The 26,203-nt window shown below is 40.5% G+C and overlaps 1 protein-coding gene across 1 annotated transcript in view; it reads left to right on the top strand.

Annotated features, from left to right (window-relative positions):
* LOC128689794 (prolyl 3-hydroxylase 1) overlaps window positions 1-25,798 on the top strand; it is a 141,384-nt gene extending 115,586 nt beyond the window's left edge. Inside the window, exons 12-13 of the mRNA XM_070087681.1 lie at window positions 7,140-7,218; window positions 25,525-25,798. Coding sequence (XP_069943782.1) covers window positions 7,140-7,218; window positions 25,525-25,716 — 271 coding nt within the window. The 3' untranslated portion in view covers window positions 25,717-25,798. The remainder of the gene's footprint in view (window positions 1-7,139; window positions 7,219-25,524) is intronic.
* Window positions 25,799-26,203: the final 405 nt, after the last annotated feature.

The raw sequence follows: 26,203 nt of genomic DNA on the forward strand, positions 1-26,203 counted from the left end.
CCCCTAACCACCTCTCCCCCTCACCCTAGCCACCTACCCCTCCCCCAAACCATCTAATCCCTCCCCAAACCATCTAACCCCCTCCCCCAACTACCTCTCCCCCTCCAATAACCATCATCCCCCTCCCCATAACCATCCATCCTCACTCCCCCTAACCACCTCTCCCCCTTCCTTCTGTGGAGCAATGGGGGAACCTAGAACTAGGATGAGAACAAGGGGCCTGAAGGACGAATCTGGGAGGGAGGACTGGGAGGCAGAGCTCAAAAAAACGGAGGAAGACTGGGGAAGGAGGCTAGATGAGCTGGCAAGGAAGATGGAGGAGAGGTTAGCAGCAGAATGCAGAAGGTGGAAGCAACATGCCACAGCAGCAGAAAACAAGATACAGAGATTAGAAGAGGAGCTGAGACATCTGAAACAGCATAGAGACAAAGATATTACAGAAGTAGCATCAGCAATGGCTACATCAGACACAGACAATGGGTCTGAAGGGAGCATGGAAACTAAACTGTATGCAGAGGTCCTGTCAAACCCACATGGGGCCAAAACAAAGACAGGGAGCACACTAGGACAGAATGAGAAGTTGGAAGGCATTGAAGGAACTAGGACATGTGCAGGGACCTTACCAGACACCTGTGGGGCCAGGAACAGGTGAACAGGAAGGACAAACCAGTGAGCATAGGGGTCATAGCTAGGAAAGGGACTGAAGGAAGGAACACTCCACGGGAAGTGGAGTGTTCTTAAAACTACACAACGTTTTAACCTCAATAACTGTACTTGGGAGTTTGTTCCACTCATCCACAACTCTATTACCAAACCAGTGCTTTCCTATATCCTTCCTGATTCTGAATTTTTCCAACTTGAAACCATTGCTGTGAGTCCTGTCTTGGTTGGAAATTTTCAGCACTCTATTTACATCCCCTTTATTTATTCCTGTTTTCCATTTATACACCTCGATCATATCCTTCCCTAATTCTACGCCTTTCGAGAGAGTGCAGATTCAGGGCCCTCAGTCTATCCTCACAGGGAAGATTTCTGATACATGGGATCATCTTTGTCATCCTCCTCTGTACGTTTTCCAGAGCATTTATATCCATTCTGTAATACGGTGACCAGAAATGAGCAGCATAGTCTAAATGAGGCCTATCCAAGGATATATAGAGTTGAAGAACAACCTGAGGATTTCTATTATTTATACTTCTAGATATGAAGCCAAGAATTCTGTTAGCTTCATTGCAAACATTTATGCACTGTTGTCTTGGTTTTAGATTAATGCTATCCAGAACTCCTAAATCCTTTTCACAATCAGTAGTATTAAGATCTACATTATTTAGTTTATATGTCGCATGGTTATTTTCCTGTCCAACATTTAGAACTTTGCTTTTGTCTATTTTAAACTGCATCTGCCACTTCTCCGACCATTGCATCAGTCTAATCAAATCATCCTGGAGTGCTCTAGTGTCCTCATTAGAATGAATTCGGCGGCCTATTTTGGCGTCATCAGCAAATTTGCTTATGTCGCTATTTATTCCCTTATCTATGTCGTTTATGTAAATTGTGAACAACAACGGGCCGAACAATGACCCCTGAGGAACAAAGCTTGTGACGTGCCCCCATTCTGATTTCTCCCCATTTATGCAAACTCTCTGCTGCCTATTTGTCAGCCATGCCTCTACCCAGGAAAAAAATTCTCCTCCTATTCCATGTGCCTTAAGTTTCATCAAGTTTCCTCAATAGCCTCTGATTTGGAACTCTATCGAAAGCCTTACTGAAGTCCATATACACAATATCATATTCATTACCATGATCTACCTCCTCAAACAACCTTAGTGAAAAATGTTAGTAAATTCGTAAGACAGGAATGCCCCTTTGTAAAACCGTGTTGAGATTCATTAATCAATCTGTGCCTATCAAGATGGCTACGAATTGCTTCAGCAATTACTGATTCCGTAAAATTTTCCCACTATGGGGGTAAGGCTTATTGGTCTATAGTTCGAAGCCAAGGACCTGTCACCTGCCTTGTAAATAGGTATTACATTTGCCATTTTCCACTTATCAGGCACTATGCCAGTTTGTAGTGATATGTTAAAAATAATAGCCAAAGGTATGCTAAGTTCCTCTTTACATTCCTTTAACACCCTTGCAAACAGTTCATCAAGGCCTGGGAATTTGTTAGGTTTTAGTTTCTCTAGTTGTCTTAGGACCATGTCACTAGTTACCGCACTCGTGCACAGTTTATTACCATCCTGTTCTACGTAATCTATTATTTCAGGAATATCGCTAGTATTTTCCTGGGTGAAAACTGAGAGGAAGTAGGTATTGAGAATTTCACACATATCCCTATCACTGTCAGTGATTTGACCAAAGTTACTCTTAAGTGGGCCAATCTTGTCCTTAATCTTACTTCTGTATACCTGAAAGAACACTTTTAGGTTAGTCTTTGAATCCCTTGCGACCTTAGCCTCATAATCCCTTTTTGTTTTTCTTATTCCTTTCTTTATTTCTCTTTTAAATTTATTATATTGATTTCTTAACTGCCCATCCCCTCTTTTGATACTCCTATATATGCCTCTCTTTTGACCAATGAGATGTTTTAATCTATTGTTCATCCATCTGGGATCATTTTTGTTAGATCTAATTTCCATACTCAGAACAAAAGTTGTCTGGGCAGCTAAAACTATGCTCTGAAAAACGTCATATTGGCAACCATCACCACCTACCTGACCCATAGTCAGGACATCCCAATTTAGCCCACCCAGGTAATTTTTTAGTCCCATGAAGTCGGCCAAGCGAAAATCTGGGACATGATTTGATTGCAGTTATCTGGGTAATTCCATGATATATTGAAACTAAGTGATTTGTGATCACTTTTCCCAAGCTCATCATTAACCTCAAGATTATAAATTAGTGATTCTTTGTTGGCAAGAACCAAGTCAAGCAGATTGTTTCCTCTAGTTGGTTCTGTCACAACCTGTTCTAAAAAGCAATCCTGAACTGTATCAAGAAAGCCACTAGACTCAAGATTTCCTGTCATATTGTTCCAATTAATTTGTCTAAAGTTAAAATCTCCCATTATCACAACATTTTCATATCTAGATGCCTTATGAATTTCGTCCCATAACAGCTTACTGCACTCCCTATCTAGGTTTGGGGGCCTATAAATCACACCCAAAATTAATTTGTCACGACCCTCGAGAAACTGTAGCCAAACAGATTCTGTGTTCGATGTTTCTAATCTTATATCATGTCTAAGACAACAATTTAAATTTTCTCTGACATACATCGCCACTCCACCACCCTTCCTATTGACCCTATCAGTGTGGAATAGTTTATAACCCTGTATGTTGCATTCAGAAGGCATTTCTCTATCTTTCAGGTTGAACCAGGTCTCTGTTATACCAATAATATCTATATTACCTACACTTGCAAGTAATCTTAGCTCATTTATCTTATTTCTTAAACTCCTACTATTTGTATAGTAAACCTTAAGGGAGCTAGTCACTCTTGCCCTCTGCTATCTCTCTTTGTTGATCAGTTGATTTGCCATTACTAGGAACTTTATTTTGAATATTGTCTTTTAAACATATCCCTGAGGTATCCCGGTAATAACTGCCTGATTGTTTCCCACAAACACCCATATGTCTATAATCTATCAGTTTAAATTCCTAGACAAGTCATCAATTACCCTCTCAATCGAATTGGCTAATGCAACCACTCCATCCCCAGAGAGATGAACCCCATCCCTTGCATACATATCACATTTGCCAAAGAATAGGCCCCAGTTATCAATGAATGGCATTGCAAGTTCCTTGTAGTACCTGTCTAGTCAGCAATTTATTCCAATTGCCCTAGACATCCATTCATTGCCCACTCCCTTTCTAGGCAAGATGCTACATTTGACTGGGATCCCTCCCTTAGACCTAACTACTTCTATGGCTGACCTGTACTTATTCAGCAGCTGCTGTCTCCTGCCCTTCCCAATGTCATTACCCCCAGCACTAAGACAGATAATGGGCTTGTTCCCATTACCTGACATAATATTATCCAACCTGCTAACTATGTCACCAACTCCAGCTCCAGGAAGGCACACCCTCTGTCTGACCTTTCTGTCTCTGTTACAAAAAGCACAGTCCATATATCTTACCTGAGAATCTCCTACTATTAAAATATTCTTACCTTGATTAGCAGGGGAATCAGTGGTACCTTCAACCTCACTAACCACTGAAGTGCACTCGTCCTGGAGAACAGAGAATCGATTTCCTACCTTCACATTTTCTCTATTAACCCCTCTCTCCCTCTCCCATTCTCTCTCCTCCTTTGCTTCTCCCTCCTCTCTCTCCCTCTCTCTCCCCATATTCCCTTCTCCACCTCCCCACCTCTCTCCCATTTTGCCACTGTCTCCAGCCTCCTCCTCTCCCTCCCTCTGCTCTCCCCACACACTCAGACAAAAACATCGCAAACAACCACACAGAAATGCATAAGTTTTTTTTTTCATTCTGTGGCAATAAAAAAAATGTGGGGTTGCCTAAGAGCAGGACGGAAAAACGGGGGACTGGAGGATCAGTCTGGGAAGGAAGATTGGGTAGCAGAGCTCATGAAAAGGGAACATGAGTGGGAAAGGAAGCTAGAAGAGCTTAGAGAGGATAGCTGCTGAGTGCAAGTCACAGCAGCAGATTCAGAGATTAGTAGAGGAAGTCTGAGGAATTGAAAAATCTGAAACAGCCTAAAGAAGTAAAGAACAATGCAGGCATGACATCAGAAACTGTTACCTCAGTCACAAACAAGGGGCCTGTAGGGAACAAAGGAGCGAAACTGTATGCAGAGGCCCTATCAGATCATCGTGGAGTCTGAGAAAAAAAAAGAGGATCACATCAGGAACAATCGATGGGACTGTAGAAATTGAAAGAGCTAAGCTATATGTAAAGGCCCTAACAGACCACAACAGTGCCCAGGGAAAGCTGAAAAGGGAAAATGACAGACCTCTGGGCCCAGGGACAACAGTGAAGAGACTGAAGCAAGGAAAGCTGCAATGGAGGCAGCTAAATCAAATCAGGGATAATATAGGAGATATGCAGTGGCAGAATGAAAGGGAGTGATCAGTCTTGGTTTATGGGCTTCAGGAAGTTAAAGGGGAAACTTACAAAGCAAGAAGACAAGGGGAGAAAAAAGTGATTGAAAGCATCATGAAAGCAATAGGAGAACATGACATGACCCAGCTGGCAAATTTTCTGAGAATAGGGGGGTATGCAAAAGGAAGACACCGGCTGGTCAGAGTGATTTTCAAGGCAGAAGCAGCTTGAAACAGGATCCTGCAGGAGGAAGCATACCAGAGGGTGTATCTCGACCACAACAGAACACGAGAAGAAAGGCAAGAACTGAAAGAGAGGGTACAAAGGCAGAAGGAGGGAAGAGAGGTGAAGATGGAAATGGACAGGAGAATCCAGACTCAGGAGGAAGATCAAATACAACCTCCCTCGCAGCTACAGAAACCCCCCAACCAGGACAACCCCAATGCAACCAAACATTCTAACCCAAAGTACACATGCCATGCCCAATGCTCCCACCCACCTCATTTCAAACTCCACCTCCACAGCAACCACCCATAGTTCCTCAGCAGGTCTCCTGCTTCCCCAACCCCAGTGTACCCCCCAGATCACAGTTTTGGAAAAGAAGTTGAAGGTTTGGTATACAAATGCAGACTGAATAAATGTGAGGAGTGGCATGAAAGAATCAAGGAGACATCCCCAGACATAATAACACTTACAGAATTGAAACTCACCAGGATAACAGATGCATTCTTTCCACCCAGTTATCAAATCCTGAGGAAAGATAGAGGGAACAGAGGGGGGAGGAGGGGATGCACTACTAATTCAAAACCGGTGGTGATTTGAGGAAATGGAAGGAATGGATGGAATGGGCAAAAGGGGCTACATAGTAGGAACAATTTAGTCTGAGGGCCATAAGGTGGTAATTGTAGTAATTGTACACCCTGCCACAGAACTACAGGAGGCCATGAGAAGAATGCAACAAGGGCAACAGAACAATAGTAGACACACTACCACTCGTTGTGGTTACAACAATATATAAATGCTGCTCGTGAGGCTAGTACACCAAACAGGGAAGAGAATGAAATTAGCTTAGAAGCTCTCACACCTCCGTATGCCCTCGGATGGTGGCCCAACAGCTAGCTGTGTGCTGGCTGCGCTAATCTTGTAGGGTTGGGTGGTCCTGTGGTTTGAAGCGTCATGTGGTTCTCGCTTACCATGAGGCAGGCCAGTACAACATGGGTTCGAATCCTTGGCTAGTGCAGTGTTTTTATTGATATATATATATATATATATATATATATATATATATATATATATATATATATATATATATATATATATATATATATATATATATATTGTAAAAATCTCCCGTCGGTCGATGCATGCAGGGGATGAGATGAAATAGCTAACATCATGTGCCTGAATGCTAGCTGCCTTGGATCAAAACGTCTAGCGTTGGCTGGACGCTACGGTATTGGTACGGTGGTTAAAGCAATGCGTACCTTGTTCCAAGGTTCGAGCCCCCTTCAACCAGAGATTAGTGTTTATATATATATAATATATATATATATATATATATATATATATATATATATATATATATATATATATATATATATATACTCCTGCTGAAAATATTTAAAAAAATCTAAATTGATTTGCAATAACTGTCTTATCTAAAGTATGTGTCATTATCGAAATAATTATGAATATGTATGCACTTATTGGATACATATTCTATGATTGGTTATCAATTGAATGTAAAGATAATATCACCTTGTTGATCAGATAAATAAATATTGATCAATTTAATCATGGTTCTGAGAAAGAATGAGTGTCATTGCCTGTTATGGTAACATAGAACGTTCCGGGGTCTTATAAATGTCATGCTGGCAAATAAATTTTCAATAATATCGTAGTAAAAATATCGGACATATTATTAACTCTCGCTCAAATGAAACTTTTTTAATTAAAACAAACTAATATCCAACTTTTATTACTTTCTTCTCACACTTGAAGTGGAATTTTTATAATTAATATCTACAAATAAAGACAACATACTCATATTTTCTTGATGGTCTTTTCCCCCAGTGCTTTGTTGTACCTGAACGACGAATTCCAAGGAGGCGACTTTATTTTCACACACGATAGATCAGGCTTGTCACACCAGGTATGTATTACTGGTATTAATTGTAATTTAGACTTAAAAAATGTGTCTATGTGTGTACAAGCTGGAGCCAGCTTGCTAACAAGCACACATACGAATGTGTGTACATGCTAGAGCCAGCTTGCTAACAAGCACACGTACGAATGTGTGTACATGCTAGAGCCAGCTTGCTAACAAGCACACGTACGAATGTGTGTACATGCTAGAGCCAGCTTGCTAACAAGCACACGTACGAATGTGTGTACAAGCTGGAGCCAGCTTGCTAACAAGCACACGTACGAATGTGTGTACAAGCTGGAGCCAGCCTGCTAACAAGCACACGTACGAATGTGTGTACAAGCTGGAGCCAGCTTGCTAACAAGCACACGTACGAATGTGTGTACAAGCTGGAGCCAGCTTGCTAACAAGCACACGTACGAATGTGTGTACAAGCTGGAGCCAGCTTGCTAACAAGCACACGTACGAATGTGTGTACAAGCTGGAGCCAGCTTGCTAACAAGCTCACGTACGAATGTGTGTACATGCTGGAGCCAGCTTGCTAACAAGCACACGTACGAATGTGTGTACAAGCTGGAGCCAGCTTGCTAACAAGCACACGTACGAATGTGTGTACAAGCTGGAGCCAGCTTGCTAACAAGCACACGTACGAATGTGTGTACATGCTGGAGCCAGCTTGCTAACAAGCACACGTACGAATGTGTGTACAAGCTGGAGCCAGCTTGCTAACAAGCACACGTACGAATGTGTGTACAAGCTGGAGCCAGCTTGCTAACAAGCACACGTACGAATGTGTGTACATGCTGGAGCCAGCTTGCTAACAAGCACACGTACGAATGTGTGTACAAGCTGGAGCCAGCTTGCTAACAAGCACACGTACGAATGTGTGTACAAGCTGGAGCCAGCTTGCTAACAAGCACACGTACGAATGTGTGTACATGCTAGAGCCAGCTTGCTAACAAGCACACGTACGAATGTGTGTACAAGCTGGAGCCAGCTTGCTAACAAGCACACGTACGAATGTGTGTACAAGCTGGAGCCAGCTTGCTAACAAGCACACGTACGAATGTGTGTACAAGCTGGAGCCAGCTTGCTAACAAGCACACGTACGAATGTGTGTATAAGTTGGAGCCAGCTTGCTAACAAGCACACGTACGAATGTGTGTACATGCTGGAGCCAGCTTGCTAACAAGCACACGTACGAATGGGCCCTTAAGATCTGATAAAAGTACAACAGCCACTCCAACATTAGCTGTTTTTTTATATAAATATTTTTTTTTGTAATCTTGAAATATGAGAAATTTAATTTGATTGCATGTTGGGACCAGCTATATAATAATAATTATTATTATTATTATTTCTACATGTACCTGATACAACATGACGTGATGCGCGTCTTCTCGGACCACGAAACTAAGGCTAAACAAGGATTTAGCATCGATTTCTTTTTGAGAGCTTACAGAGTGTATTGCACATTCTCTAGATACACACCAAACTTGACTTTCCTTCCCATTTCATTATTGACTTTAAAAGACGGGTGCTTGGCGTCATGAACACTGTTATGCAAGACTGTGTCTCGGATAGTGTCATCATTCTCCCAGAGTGAAGCAACCGAAATCGTTTCTAAACGTGAGACGGAGTTGTTATAACTGCCGATGCCACAATGAAGGATTTGACAAGTAAGAAATCTGTAGGCCAGATTGAAACTACTGTGAGAGTTTCAAGTCAAAATCATCATATGAAACAGCGCTGTCAAGATGTTAATGAAGGAGGATCTGCAGATATGACGGTACCTGAATCCTGCGATAATTCCTGCTTCAGATTCTCTTGTACTAAACTTGAGGCAAGATTAATCTTAAACTGTCAAAACTCTGGCATCAGGTGACATCAACCTGTGCTGCTGGATGGTCCCATCCTCCACTACACCTGATTACTCCACTATATATTACTCCACTATACTGCTCTTTTTTCATGATCTGTTAATCACACCTACCTCTCTTATCCTGCTAATCACTATTGTTACAACTACTGGCCTTATTTCATAACAATAGGGAAATAATGACTTTTGACGCTTCTTTCAGACCTTTATTTAATATGTATATTAAGTCCCTTTTCGTATCCTGCAATCAGGTTAAAAATGAAATCCCATACTCTCGGAGCTGTTATGTGACCCCTAGTGACACTTCACATTAAAGAACATAATTATATGTTTAAGTTGTTATAAATTATTAAATAACCACACCACAAATAATTTATCAAGGCAACCTATTTAGTTATTTTCGAGAAGCATTCTCTAGGGATTACTTAAGCTAGCAATCTCCAATAGTTAATCGTCTCATACCAGAGACTGTGAATTCTATAGAATAGCAACAATGTAACCGAGCGCTAAAGGGGCTATGGGTTAAGGACCTACTCAGAGTCAGTGCTGTGAACCTACTCTGAGCGAGTGCTTCTGAACCTACTCTGAGCGAGTGCTGAGGTCAGGTTGGATCACATGACGGGAGGCAGGCTAGTACCTGAGCTAGTAACTTGCGCTCCACCTAGTAGTTTCCTACTACATGAAAATAACACTTAATATTAAAGCCTAACAAAACATAATATATTACAATATTATTATTAATATACATACGGACTGGAGTTTTGAGACTCTATGACCGCGGGTTCAATCCCGGCCGGGGGTATGGTTTGATTGCAATCGTGTCATTACGATTTCTTGAGTCATGTTGACGGCAGTGAAGGGAATTGAGCTAGAGTTCGTCACGGCCACGCTAGCTGGAGATTCGTCTGTAAAAACTTGCATTTGTGGTCACACTGGTGCCTGTGCTAGCCTTCCTATGGTGTAGAAATATACCTAGTTGGATGAATTTTATTGTGGCTAGCTGGTCTAGTGGCTAACGCGACGGACTGGAGTTTTGAGACTCTATGACCGCGGGTTCAATCCCGGCCGGGGGTATGGTTTGTTTGCAATCGTGTCATTACGATTTCTTGAGTCATACACTGTTGTAGTCTGTCCTCAATAATATCTTACGGGGGAAAGTGCTCTAACTACCACCTGTAAGAGTACGTAGTGCCTATGAGAGTACGTGGCAACCTATGAGAGTACGTAGCAACTTGTGAGAGTACGTACCAACTTGTGAGAGTACATAGCAACTTGTGAGAGTATGTAGCAACTTGTGAGAGTACGTAGCAAGTTGTGAGAGTACGTAGCAACTTGTGAGAGTACGTAGCAAACTATGACAATACATAGCAACCTATGACAGTCGTCCAATTATACTGCACTCTCCACTGTCGTCCAGTTATACGGCACTCTCCACTGTCGTCCAATTATACTGCACTTTCCACGGTCGTCTAATTATACTGCACTCTCCACTGTCGTCCAATTATACTGCACTTTCCACTGTCGTCCAATTATACTGCACTTTCCACTGTCGTCAAATTATACTGCACTTTCCACTGTCGTCCAATTATACTGCACTTTCTGCTGTCGTCTAATTATACTGCACTCTCCACTGTCGTCCAATTATACTGCACTCTCCACTGTCGTCCAATTATACTGCACTTTCCACTGTCGTCAAATTATGCTGCACTTTCCACTGTCGTCCAATTATACTGCACTTTCCACTGTCGTCCAATTATACTGCACTCTCCACTGTCGTCCAATTATACTGCACTCTCCACTGTCGTCCAATTATACTGCACTCTCCACTGTCGTCCAATTATACTGCACTCTCCACTGTCGTCCAATTATACTGCACTCTCCACTGTCGTCCAATTATACTGCACTCTCTGCTGTCGCCCAATTATACTGCACTCTCTGCTGTCGCGCAATTATACTGCACTCTCCACTATCGCCCAGTTTTACTGCACTCTCCACTGTCGCCCAATTATACTGCAGTCTCCACTGTCGCACAATTATACTGCAGTCTCCACTGTCGTCCAATTATACTGCACTCTCCACTGTCGCCCAATTATACTGCACTCTCCACTGTCGCCCAATTATACTGCACTCTCCACTGTCGTCCAATTATACTGCACTCTTCACTGTCGTACAATTATACTGCACTCTTCACTGTCGTACAATTATACTGCACTCTCCACTGTCGTCCAATTATACTGCACTCTCCACTGTCCCCCAATTATACTGTACTCTCCACTGTCGTCCAATTATACTGCACTCTCCACTGTCGTCTCACTTCGCCCAATTATACTGCACTCTCCACTGTCGTCCAATTATACTGCACTCTCCTGTCCCAATTATACTGCACTCTCCACTGTCGTCCAATTATACTACACTCTCCACTGTCTTCCAATTATACAAATATACTGCAATCTCCACTGTCGTCCAATTATACTGCACTCTCCACTGTCGTCCAATTATACTGCACTCTCCACTATCGTCCAATTATACTGCACTCTCCACTGTCGTCCACTCATACTGCACTCTCCACTGTCGTCCAATTATATTGCACTCTCCACTATCGACCAATTATACTGCACTCTCTGCTCCAATTATACTGCACTCTCCACTGTCGTCCAATTATACTGCACTCTCCACTATCGACCAATTATACTGCACTCTCCACTGTCGTCCACTCATACTGCACTCTCCACTGTCCCCCAATTATACTGTACTCTCCACTATCGACCAATTATACTGCACTCTCCACTGTCGTCCAATTATACTACACTCTCCACTGTCTTCCAATTATACTGCATTCTCCACTGTCGTCCAATTATACTACACTCTCCACTGTTCTCCAATTATATTGCACTCTCCACTGTCGTCCAATTATACTGCACTCTCCACTTTCGTCCAATTATACTGCACTCTCCACTGCACTCTCCATTGTCTCCAATTATACTACACTCTCCACTGTTCTCCACTGATAGTGCACTCTCCACTGTCGTCCAATTATACTGGACTCTCCACTGTCGTCCAATTATACTGCACTCTCCACTGTCGTCCAATTATACTACACTCTCCACTGTCTTCCAATTATACAATTATACTGCATTCTCCACTGTCATCCAATTATACTGCACTCTCCACTGTCGTCCAATTATACTACACTCTCCACTGTCTTCCAATTATACTGCACTCTCCACTGTCCCCCAATTATACTGCACTCTCCACTATCGTCCAATTATACTGCACTCTCCACTGTTATCCAATTATACTGCACTCTCCACTGTCGTCCAATTATTCTGCACTCTCCATTGTCGTCCAATTATACTGCACTCTCCACTGCCATCCAAGTACATATACTGCACTCTCCACTGTCGTCCAATTATACTGCACTTTCCACTGTCGTCCAATTATACTGCACTCTCCACTGTCGTCCACTTATACTGCACTCTCTGCTGTCCCCCAATTATACTGGACTCTCCACTGTCGTCCACTTATACTGCACTCTCTGCTGTCCCCCAATTATACTGCACTCTCCACTGTCGTCCAATTATACTGCACTTTCCACTGTCGTCCAATTATACTGCACTCTCCACTGTCGTCAAATTATATTGCACTCTCCACTGTCGTCCAATTATACTGAACTCTCTGCTGTCCCCCAATTATACTGGACTCTCCACTGTCGTCCAATTATACTGCACTCTCTGCTGTCGTCCAATTATACTGCACTCTCCACTGTCGTCCAATTATACTGCACTCTCCACTATCGTCCAATTATACTGCACTCTCCACTGTCGCCCAATTATACTGCATCTCCACTGTCGTCCAATTATACTGTACTCTCCACTGTCGTACAATTATACTGCACTCTCCACTGTCGTCCAATTATACTGCACTCTCCACTGTCGTCCAATTATACTGCACTCTCCACTGTCGTCCAATTATACTGCACTCTCCACTGTCGTCCAATTATACTGCACTCTCCACTGCCGTCCAATTATACTGCACTCTCCACTGTCGTCCAATTATACTGCACTCTCCAGTGTCGTCCAATTAAACTGCACTCTCCACTGTCGTCCAATTATTCTGCACTCTCCACTGTCGTCCAATTATACTGCACTCTCCACTGTCGTCCAATTATACTGCACTCTCCACTGTCTCCACTGTCCAATTAGACTGCACTCTCCACTGTCGTCCAATTATACTGCACTCTCCACTGTCGTCCAATTATACTGCACTCTCCACTGTCGTCCAATTATACTGCACTCTCCACTGTCGTCCAATTATACTGCACTCTCCACTGTCGTCCAATTATACTGCACTCTCCACTGTCGTCCAATTATACTGCACTCTCCACTGTCGCCCAATTATACTGCACTCTCCACTGTCATCCAATTATACTGCATTCTCCACTGTCGTTCAATTATACTGCACTCTCCACTGTCATCCAATTATACTGCATTCTCCACTGTCGCCCAATTATACTGCACTCTCCACTGTCATCCAATTATACTGCATTCTCCACTGTCGCCCAATTATACTGCACTCTCCACTGTCATCCAATTATACTGCATTCTTCACTGTCGCCCAATTATACTGCACTCTCCACTGTCGTCCAATTATACTGCACTCTCCACTGTCATCCAATTATACTGCACTCTCCACTGTCGTCCAATTATACTGCACTCTCCACTGTCGTCCAATTATACTGCACTCTCCACTGTCGCCCAATTATACTGCACTCTCCACTGTCGTCCAGTTATACTGCAGTCTCCACTGTCATCCAATTATACTGCATTCTCCACTGTCGTCCAATTATACTGCACTCTCCACTGCCATCCAATTATACTGCACTCTCCACTGTCGTCCAATTATACTGCACTCTCCACTGTCATCCAATTATACTGCACTCTCCACTGTCGTCCAATTATACTGCACTCTCCACTGTCGTCCAATTATACTGCACTCTCCACTGTCGTCCAATTATACTGCACTCTCCACTGTCGTCCAATTATACTGCACTCTCCACTGTCGTCCAATTATACTGCACTCTCCACTGTTATCCAATTATACTGCACTCTCCACTGTTATCCAATTATACTGCACTCTCCACTGTCGTCCAATTATACTGCACTCTCCACTGTCGTCCAATTATACTGCACTCTCCACTGTTATCCAATTATACTGCACTCTCCACTGTTATGCAATTATACTGCACTCTCCACTGTTATCCAATTATACTGCACTCTCCACTGTTATCCAATTATACTGCACTCTCCACTGTTATCCAATTATACTGCACTCTCCACTGTCATCCAATTATACTGCACTCTCCACTGTCGTCCAATTATACTGTACTCTCCACTGTCGTCCAATTATACTGCACTCTCCACTGTCGTCCAATTAGGAGTCAACTTTAGGGAAAGTTTCAAGCCTTACTGCTGCTAATGGTATTGGAAGTTATCGGAGACATTCCGGGATGATGGGAGCAGGTTCAACAGCTTTTATCTTGGGGCTCGTGCATATGACAGTTATTAACAAGAGAATCGGACCCTAGTTAACATACACAAGAGTTGAAAATTGGGAGCCAATCGGATGAGGCTGGAGGATGACAAGACTAAAGAAAATTCTGGTAGCCACTTAATGGTCCCACCTTGGGAATACATAAAATTAATGATGATGATGATGATAATAATAATAATAATAATAATAATTATTATTAATATTATTATTATTATTATTATTATTATTATTATTATTATTATTGTTGTTGTTATTATTATTATTATTATAAAATTGGATCTAATTTTAATGCTGACTAGAAGAAATAAAAAACATCTTTGTCCCGAGCTCAAATTATTATTATATATATATATATATATATATATATATATATATATATATATATTATATATATATATATATATATATATATATATATATATATATATTATATATACTATATATATTATACAGTGGTCCCCCGCTTTTCGTAGTTCTCGGCAATTGTAAATTTCGCCAATCATAGGGGTATTTTCGTATAAACATGGACTCGCTTTTCATAGGTTGACTCGCGAATAGTAGTTCGTCCGGGACATGTACGCACGGTGTGAGCCGGGGCGACCTCCCTACCCAGCCAGTCTGGCATTGTTTACCAGTGAGTGAAGGTCCCCTCAAGTGTTCCTACGAAATATTTCATAATATTCGACTTATTTTAGTGCTTGCAATTACAAAATAAGCTACCATGGCTCCAAAGAAAGCTCCTAGTGCCAAGCCTGTGGTAAAGAAGGTGAGAAATATGTACAGTGACAAAGTCTTGGTCCATTTTCGGGAAGTGTTAAAGAGACGCCAGAAACAGAGCTCTCTCCATAGTTACTTTGCGAGACAGGAGTAGAGTGACTCTCAAGGTGGTCCTAGTGGCATTAAGAAACAGAGAAGAGAAGCAACCCCAGAGAAGCAATTGGTACCTGAGGTGTTGCTGGAAGGCGATTTCCCTTCCAAACTGTAAACAATCCAAACTCTCTCCTCTTCCAGTCTCCCATGCACTAAGAAGAATCTCCAATAAAGGTAAGTGCTGCTAATGTTTCATTCACCATTTCCCATTGTATTGTTTATGTACTATATGTATATTTCATGCAAAATTTTTTTTTGTTTTAATACTTCTGGGTGTCAGGAACGGATTAATTGTATTTACATTATTTCTTATGGGGAAAATTGATTCGCAAATCGTGAATTTCGTTTATAGTAACGGCTCCAGGAACGGATTAATTACGAAAAACGAGGGATTACTGTATATATATATATGGAGTGAGTTAAACAAGTTAAGAAAGCCTAGGGAACAATTGGATTAGTCAGTTAAAAACAGAGAAGGGGAGTTAGTAGATGGGGAGATGGAGGTATTGGGGAGATGGCGAGATATTTTGAGGAACTTTTAAATGTCGACAAAGAAAGGGAGGCGGTAATTTCATGCACTGGCCAGGGAGGTATATCATCTTTTAGGAGTGAAGAAGAACAGGATGTGAGTGTGGGGGAGGTGCGTGAGGCATTACGTAGAATGAAAGTGGGTAAAGCAGCTGGAACTAACGGGATCATGACAGAAATGTTAAAAGCAGGGGAGGACACAATGTTGGAATAGTTGGTATTTTGTTTTAATAAATGTATGAAAGAGGGGAAGGTACCTAGGGATTGGCAGAGAGCATGCATAGTCCCTTTATATAAAGGGAAGGGGGACAAAAGAGATTGTAAAAAATATAGAGGAATAAGTTTACTGTGTATACCAGGAAAAGTGTACGGTAGGGTTATAATTGAAAGAATTAGAGGTAAGACAGAATGTAGAATTGCAGATGAGCAAGGAGGTTGTAGAGTGGGTAGGGGATGTGTAGATCAAGTGTTTACATTGAAGCATATCATATATGTGAGCAGTATTTAGATAAAGGTAGGGAAGTTCTTATTGCATTTATGGATTTAGAAAAGGCATATGATAGAGTGGATAGGGAAGCAATGTGAAAGATGTTGCAAGTATATGGAATAGGTGGTAAGTTACTAAATGCTGTAAAGAGTTTTTATGAGGATAGTGAGGCTCAGGTTAGGGTGTGTAGAAGAGAAGGAGACTATTTCCCGGTAAAAGTAGGTCTTAGACAGGGATGTGTAATGTCACCATGGTTGTTTAATATATTTATAGATGGGGCTGTAAAAGAAGTAAATGCTAGGGTGTTCGGGAGAGGGGTCGGATTAAATTATGGGGAATTAAATACAAAATGGGAAGTGACACAGTTACTTTTTGCTGATGATACTGTGCTTATGGGAGATTCTATTTTTTTCTCGTTTTAACTAATTTCATCAGAAAAAGTCACAACAACAACACACTTATAACGTCTTTTCGGTATCTCTAGTTCGACAACAACACCCACAACAACCACATCCCACAACACCCACATCCCACAATTTTTTCTCGTTTTAACTAATTTCATCAGAAAGTCACAACAACAACAACCCACAACTTATAACCACTTTTCAGCATCTCTAGTTCGACAACAACACCCACAACCCACAACACCCACATCCCACAACTCCCACATCCCACATCACCCACACCCCCACAACAACTACCCACAACTTATAACCACTTTTTTCGGTATCTCTAATTCGACAACAACACCCACAACCCACAACACCCACAACACCCACAACCCACAATTTTTTTTTCTCGTTTTAACTAATTTCATCAGAAAAAGTCACATCAACAACCCACAACTTATAACCACTTTTTCGACATCACTGGTTCGACAACAACACCCACAACCACCAACACCCCACAACCCACAATTTTTTTCTCGTTTTAACTAATTTCATCAGAAAAAGTCACAAAAACAACCCACTTATATCATCTTTTTTGGTATCTCTAGTTCGACTACGTTACCCACAACCCTCATCAATTACCAATTTATTCACAATTTTTTCCCCTTCTTTTTACTGAATCTTAAATGTAATACACATTCCTCTTTACATTACTAAAATTCTAATAAAATCCTCTCCATAAACATCTCCTTGTATCCACATAAATTGATATTATACTCGTATCAACTAATCTCACTACCCAACTATTGCGACATGTTTCAACACCCTCCATTCTTTTCCAATATATCATAACTTTTCAATTCTATAATTTCTTTTTAAAATATTCACACATTACCTTTATTTTCAGTAAAATCTCCCCATATTTCATTAAATTTCTAATACAACCCTCCCCATACCCCTCTCCATCTCACCCGCATTTCTTCACATCCACTCACCCATCTCCCAACACACCTCTTCTGAACACACACAAAAATCATATTTCACATCCACAAATGCATCTCATCACCCATCTCAAATCCACTAAAATCACTGTAACCAAGATATTCACAAAACTCTATGACCACCTAACACACACACACACACACACACACACACACACACACACACACACACACACACACACACACACACCTCACTTTACTTTGAACACCTTCAAAACACTCTCATACATCATTTGAGACCACCTTTTCTCAATATCTCTCATCCACAACCTTTATCATCTCACTACAGAACAACCCCAAGATTACTTCGAACACTCTCATAAATTATTTGTATACTCACATAAACACCTTTGAACATTTCCAAACAACACTGAAGCACTTCCAAAATATCATTTTGATTACTCCCAAATAAGATTTATCATCTCTAATTTATCTACACTTACACATTTCATTAACTGAAATTACAACACATCCACCATACTACTCCCTCAGTCTTCAGACTTTACAACATTAACACAAAAACTAACTCAGACACTTATGACATGAGACATTTTACCAAAACTAACACAAACACATATATGTTATATCTCCAATATCTAAGATCACCACAATCAAGACGTTTGCCAAATTCTATAACCCCACCACTAAGATCACACATTTTTTTTTGTACACATTCTCTTAAAACATCACCATAACGAAGATCACTAAAACTATCTATACTTTTACTAAGATCACATTACATTTTGTCTTCTCTAACTCACCCACCAATTCACATTCTCATTCACACTTACACATTTCATTAACCGAAATTACATCTCATCCACCAAACTCCTCCCTCATTCTCCAGACTTTACAACATTAACACAAAAAAAAACTAACTCATACACTTATGACATGAGACATTACCATATCTAACACACTGACTAACTTTGAACTAACTCTGAACACCACTGATCATCTTCAAAAAATACTCTGCACATCATTTGAACACCTTCAAAAAAACACCATCAAACACCTCCGAATACTCCCAAAACACTACTGATTACTACCAAATCACCACTGAATACTACCAAATCACCGTCAAAATCACCAGAAACTAAGTTTAACATCACCATCTAACATCCTTTTTATAGAAATCCCCTCAAATCACTATAACCAAGAACTCCCTCCCCATTTGGCGCATAAAAAAAAAAAGCATGAACACAAACCTAATACGCAAACACTTAGTACATGATCACCATCAACTGAAAACATATCTTGTACACACACATAATCTAAGACAACCACCAACTACAATCACCCATGTTCACTTACCTCAAAAATCACTAATATCACAGAAAACACTCATTTTTATAAACATTTCACACAAAACAATCATATTTGACAATATCTAAGCGCACTCACCTCACTACCACCAACACACGATGTCACACCTCACAGGACCGACGAGCTCACCTCCAGTGACGTCACACTCCCATTGTGTTACTTGGTGGTTGGTAACATCACACCCAACCCACCTTGTTTCAACCTGTTGTACCCTACATTATCTAAGAACACTATATCCAAGACGATTACCAGATTTTATGACCCCACCACCAAGATCACAGAAAACACACATTTTTATAATTATTCACACAAAAATCACGATCACCAATTCCATATCATGTTTAACGTCATCTATCAACACTCATCACCAAGATCACTAAAAATCTAAGATCATGCATCTCAAAACTACTATGATCACTGAAAACACTTATTTTTTAAACATTCGCACAAAAATAAGACATACACAAAAATACCACAACACTTCCACCAACATCTATAACATAATATGAGCACTATAACATATCACTATCACAAAAAAAAATAATACACAGACACCCACATCTTATACATTTCAATCACAAATTTAAGACATGAGACATACACACCAAATCTAAGACATTCACCTCCAACTAAGACATACACATCTTAACTAAGACATACACCAAAAACCTATACTTGACATATTGCAGTATGAATATTCATACCGCATTTATGTTGCATATCACATTTCCTCATCCACATCATCCCTAAAACATCCTTCCTTATTCATTCCGTATATATCCTAGAGTTGTTTTAACCCCGACGGGCCCATCATGACATTAGGAGCCAGAGTGTAGTAGGTGGTGTTGGAGTATTGATGGTTGCTCTGGCTCCGAAGAATCCTGGAATCATCGCTTGTCTCTATAACCAACAATTTCAACCAGAACAACGGCTTCTATAACATAGATGAACCACTCGCCAAGAAACTTCTTCATCGCTATCCCACATAAGAACATAGAACACTGCAGAAGGTCTACTCACAACTTGTCCAATACCCCTGCCAAGCTACCCAAGACTCTATAACTCCACCCGGTAGATCATCAGATGCAGCATTCTCCACCTGACCTCAACATTCTGAACATGACTATAAATACTCCCGTACCTTCCACCCCAGGTAGATCTGTGTGTGACTTGAAAAAGCCCACTGTGTGGGTGAAACGTTGTCAATAAAGGATCACATTATACTGCATATGTGTTTATATTTCCAGTGGCTGCTTTGAAGAGAGTGGGGAAGTAGCCGGATGCTCGTGATGCATTGAGTAGGTTGGTGAAGGCTGAGATGATAGAGTCAGGGAGGTGTTTTAGGATGATGTGGTTGATGCCAGAGGCTCCTGGGGCTTTTGGAGGGAGGCGCTGAATGAGAGTTTTTATGTCATAGGCTGTGATGAGGTGTCCAGTTCCTGAGTGGCAGTGATGAGTCAAGTTGTATATGTCTATCAGGTGTCGTTAGGTGTACGTGGTCAGTGTTCCATTGGTCTATTTGTTGTGTATGTGGCAGAGTGTCTGGTAATGGAGGGTGTGGGTGGAAAATATTCTCCCATATTTCTTTGAAGATGTTTGTTGCTGTTTTTGGGTCGGTGATGTTTCTGTTGTCGTGGGTGATGTGTTCGAATTTTTTGTTGTTGTTGTTTCCTCGGATTTTGTTGATGAAGTTCCAGAAAGTTTTGGGGTCTCTTATGCGTTGCACGTTTGCCTGGTGTATGAGTCCAGCCCAATCGGTGTTGTGGTCCTGCTCTAGGCTATGAAGTATGTTATTCCTGAGGTATGTGAGGTCCTGTCTTACCTGGTTGAATCTGTGTGTGTTGAGGCGAAAGCGGCCGGCTCGTAGGAAGTGACATATACCGTGGAGCACCAGACGGTTGTACTGAGGTGATAGTAAGAGTATAGTAAGCAAGTACTGGGAGAAAGGTGGCTAGAGTACAGGTAATGTGTGGTGCAGAGTTGAAGTGTTAGTGTGCAGCAGAAATTTATGCTTATAAGAGGATGGGTGTACGGAGTGCAAAAGAAGTGCCATTGAGAGACTGGATCAGGTTATTTTCAATAATTTTTACTAAATATAAGAAAAAAATTTGGTGTGAGATCTGAGGGGAATTACTAGATGGAGAGGTAGAGATACTGGGAAGATGGAAGGAATATTTTAAAGAGTTGTTGAATGTTGATGAAGAGGAAACATTGATATCAAGCATTTGGAAACTAGGTATAACATCTTGGAGGAATGAGGAAGAGCGAGATGTGAATGCGGGACAAGTATACAAAGCACTGCACAGAATGAAAGGGGAAGGGAACAGTTGGGACTGATGGGATCAAGACAGAAATGTTAAAGCAGTTAACGATATATTTTTTGGAGTTGCTGGTGTATTTGTTTAATGTATGAATAAAAGGGATGGTAAGGTACCTAGAGAAATATAAACACAAATGCAGACTTTTGGACTACCCATGGGTTCGCCACTCAGTGCAGTCCTGGCGAACTTATACATGGAACATCTAGAAGCCGAACGTTTCTCCACCATTATTCCTTCGTCTGTCACCTGGCTCCGTTATGTTGACGACATTCTCCTCATAACTCCTAAACGCTTCAACGTTCAAGCTCTCCAAGACAAGCTCAACCAGGTCGAGCCTTCAATCCAGTTCACACTTGAAGAAGAAGTCGACAACACTCTTCCTTTCCTTGATGTTCTGCTCTGCAAAGCTGACCACGAACTTCGTTTTAAAGTCTATCGAAAACCCGCCAACCAAAACGATCTTCTCCACTTCTACTCTCACCACGACACCAAAACCAAACGTGGTGTGATTATAGGCTTCTTCCTACGTGCACTCAGAATCTGCAGCAATGAGTTCCTTGAGGAAGAATGCACTATAATTGAACAAGTATTTTCTAAACTCCACTAACCTCGTCACTTCATCAGAGACTGCAGACGGCGGGCATTAAACATCTTCAACACACCCAGAGAAGACACTGCCGAGAAGAGATACATAGTCCTCCCAACCAACTCCATTGCCAAACATGTTTCCAACATCTTTGCCAAAACATCATTCCAAGTATCTACCTCCACAACCACGACCATCAAGGACATCACCAGTAGTAGACAGGACAAGCCTCCATCCTCTGCAGGGGTGTACATAATCCCTTGTAATTATATGTGGGCGAAACATCAAGAGACCTCCAAACACGCATTTCAGAACACCAATATGCAAGCAGGACTGACGATACAAGGAATGCCTGTGTACAACATCGCAATTCACACAACCATTTAATTAACTACAGAAACTCAAGACTTATAGCCACAGAAGACAACACTCAATACAGAAGAATCCTGGAATCATCCCTTATCTCTATAACCAACAATTTCAACCAGAACAATGGCTTCTATAACATAGCTGAACCACTCGCCAAGAAACTTCTTCATCGCTATCCCACATAAGAACATACAACACTGCAGAAGGTCTACAACTTGTCCAATACCCCTGCCAAGCTACCCAAGACTCCATGACCCCACCCGGTAGATCATCAGATGCAGCATTCTCCACCTGACCTCAACATTCTGAACATGACTATAAATACTCTCGTACCTTCCAACCCCAGGTAGATCCGTGTGTGACTTGAAAAAGCCCACTGTGTGGGTGAAACGTTGTCAATAAAGGATCACATTATACTGCATTTGTGTTTATATTTCCATTGTGTCGGTATTTTATACCATTTATTTCCAAGGTACCTAGAGATTGGCAGAGAAAAGAGTGTAAGAATTATAGGGTAATGAGCCTGTTGAGTATACCAGGTGTAGTGTATGGTAGAGTTATTATTGAAGGAATCAAAGGTAAGATAGCGAGCAGGACAGCAATGGAACACAGAGGTTTTAAGAAGAGTAGGGGATATGTAGACCGAGTCTTTTTGTTGAACCTTATGAGTGAATAATTTTTATCTAAAGGTTTTACCTTTATCTAAGAATTATCTGCTGTTATGGTTTTTGATCAGACATTTGATAGGATTAATAAGGAAACAATGGGACAGATGTAGCAAATATATGGAATAGATGGTAGATTATTAAAATTAATAAAGAGCATTTATGTGGATAGTGAGACTTAAATTTTCGTATGCATGATAGAGAGGGATTATTTTTCAGTAAAAGTTGGCCTTAGACAGGGATGTGTAATGTCAACATATTTATAGATGGAGTTGTAAAATATATGAACGCTAGGATGTTGGAGAGAGGTGTGTGATGAACTAACAAAACAAAAAAGCAATTAATCTAATAGAGAGCAGGCGTTGTCACAGTAGCCTTTTGCTGATGACACGGCTCCTCTTGAAGATTCTGAAGAGAAGCTGCAAAGATTGGTAGACAAATTTGGGAGGAAATTAAAAGTGAACACAGGAAAGAGCAAGGTTATGAGAGAAGCAAAAACATTGGGTATAAGACTGGAAGGAAGGAGTATGGAGAAAGTAAATGTTTTTAGATATTTGAGAGTGGACTTGTGAAAATATTTGGTTATGACAGATGAGGTGAATCTAAAAACTGATGAGGAGAAAAAGGTGGGGGTAGTGCATTAAGACATCTGTGGAGACAAAAAAGGGAATGTACTGCAGTATAATGACACTAACACTGTTGTATGGGTGTAGCTGATTGATTTTGAATATTGCAGAGAGAAAGAGGCTGGAGTCAGTGGAAATATCATGTTTGAAGGCAATGTGCGATGTGAATATTATGCAGAGAATTCGCAGGATTGGAGATTAGGAGGTATGGGATTACCAAAAGTATTAGTTAAAGTGTGGAGAAGAGGCTGTTGAGGTGGTTTGGTTATATAGAAAGGTTGGAGCAAAGTAAGATATCTAGGAGGGCAGATAAATCTGGTTAAAGGGAAAGACAGGGAAGAGCAGTCCCACCAATGGTTGGTGGGACGCCCCACCATGCTCACACAGGCTTGTGTGAGCATGGTAGATACAAGTGAGTGCCGTGCTGTTGGAGTGTGAGCAAGGTAATACTTATTACCGGTCTTGAATCCTGAAGGTGGAAAACACAGTGCCTGAACTCTGAAGGAGGGGCTTGGGTGTTGCAGTTCAGGTTATCTGAAATGTGATGTCCATAAGTTTCTGGCAAGAGAGTGACTGAATGAATAAGGGAGAGGTTTCTTCTGTTTCGGTCACCCTTCCTTGATGGCTGTTTTGTTAATACATGTATATATATATATATATATATATATATATATATATATATATATATATATATATATATATATATATATATATATATATATATGTCGCGCCGAATAGGTAAACGTTGCGATTTTGGCTTAAATAGCAACGCTCTTCTTGCCGAATAAGGCAAGTGAAAATTTGTGTATGCAATAATTTCTCAAAAACCATTCTGAACCAAACGAAAAATGTATTTCATTGTGTATTAAATTGTTTATTAAATTATTGTAAACTTATCTAAAATATAATTAGTTCTATTAGGCTAAATTAAATTGCGCTTGTTATAATAAGGTTAGGTAAGTTTTCTAAGGTACTTTTGTTACAAAATTATTAATGTGTACATTAACATAAATGAAAAAAATGTGTCTTTAAACGTATACGAGAAAATTTTAGATAGGATTTAATTTTAAATAAGTTCTTGTTAATTGACCAGTTTTACCTATTCGGCACGACGTATATATATATATATATATATATATATATATATATATATATATATATATATATATATATATATATATATATATATATATATATATATATATGCACCACGCTGAAACAAACGGAGGTATATATACCGAAAGATCGCATTCAGCAGCAGGATTCAAAATCATGTGTGGGAAGAGGCATAGCTCCCCAAGTGACGCCTTAGAACAGTCATCCACAAGAAGCTGGAGATACGAATCTTGCTGACTACATATTTCTTTGTATATAACTCCGCTTGTTTCTGTGTGGTGCTTTGATATAACATCGCTCGTGTATTCGGTTTAAACACAAGTAAAAATTAAATTCAAACTATTTTTTGGCACAGTACTGCAAGATGAAATAGAGTAAAGAAAGACGAAGTGTGAAGTTCGTCCTTCCTAGGATGGCTGGTTATCTGCTGCCTGGGGAACCGAAGCATAAACTTTAATAATAAAGCTGTATGTAACCACATGTAGCATACACTTGTTTTATTTAAGTAATTATATCTAATTCTTCTCGTTAGTAACCGATAGACTTTTGAAACCCAGAGCGTATTCCAATTTTTCAGTAATTGTGGATTTTTCTTTCAGGCTGCGGTGCATCCAAAGTGTGGAAGGATGGTAGGCTTCTCTTCTGGTCCAGAGAATCCTCATGGTGTTTTACCTGTTCTTGATGGCAGCAGATGTGCACTTGGCATGTGGTTTACCCACGATGAAACCTTCAAAGAGTACGAACGTACATTAGCTGAGAAACTACTGAATAAACTAAATATTGATACATAATTTGATATCGTCGAAGTTAGTTGATATCAAAATGTACTTAATGACTACAGTATAAATGACCAGTTTATGGTGTTGGTGAATACTTTTCGTTTTTTTTCCCAATGCTTTTTATTTACTTGCCGTTCTTTGTTCCTCATTTCTTCTCTTGCATCTTATTTTCATCAATAAGATGAACTTTACTGATCAAGTTTTCTGGGGGTTGATCCTGATAAACCATTTACAGCAATCATAGCCAATTATTTCTCAGAATCATTCTTGAGTTCTGTGACATCTTTCTCCGAATTCCCCTTCAAACATCTGGGTATCTTTATTTGTAGACGTTTCGCCAGTGGTTTTATCAATAAAATACAAAAAATAATGTGAGTAATTATATACAAAAGATGAGGTAAATAGTCCCTCAGCCTCGGAGTTGGTGAAGAGGACCGACGTCTACCAGTAAATATACCCAGATGTTTGAACATGTGTCTAATTCTTCATGTTGTCGGTA

Source organism: Cherax quadricarinatus, chromosome 22 (assembly GCF_038502225.1).
Source record: "Cherax quadricarinatus isolate ZL_2023a chromosome 22, ASM3850222v1, whole genome shotgun sequence".
In the NCBI taxonomy this organism is placed as follows: domain Eukaryota; kingdom Metazoa; phylum Arthropoda; class Malacostraca; order Decapoda; family Parastacidae; genus Cherax; species Cherax quadricarinatus.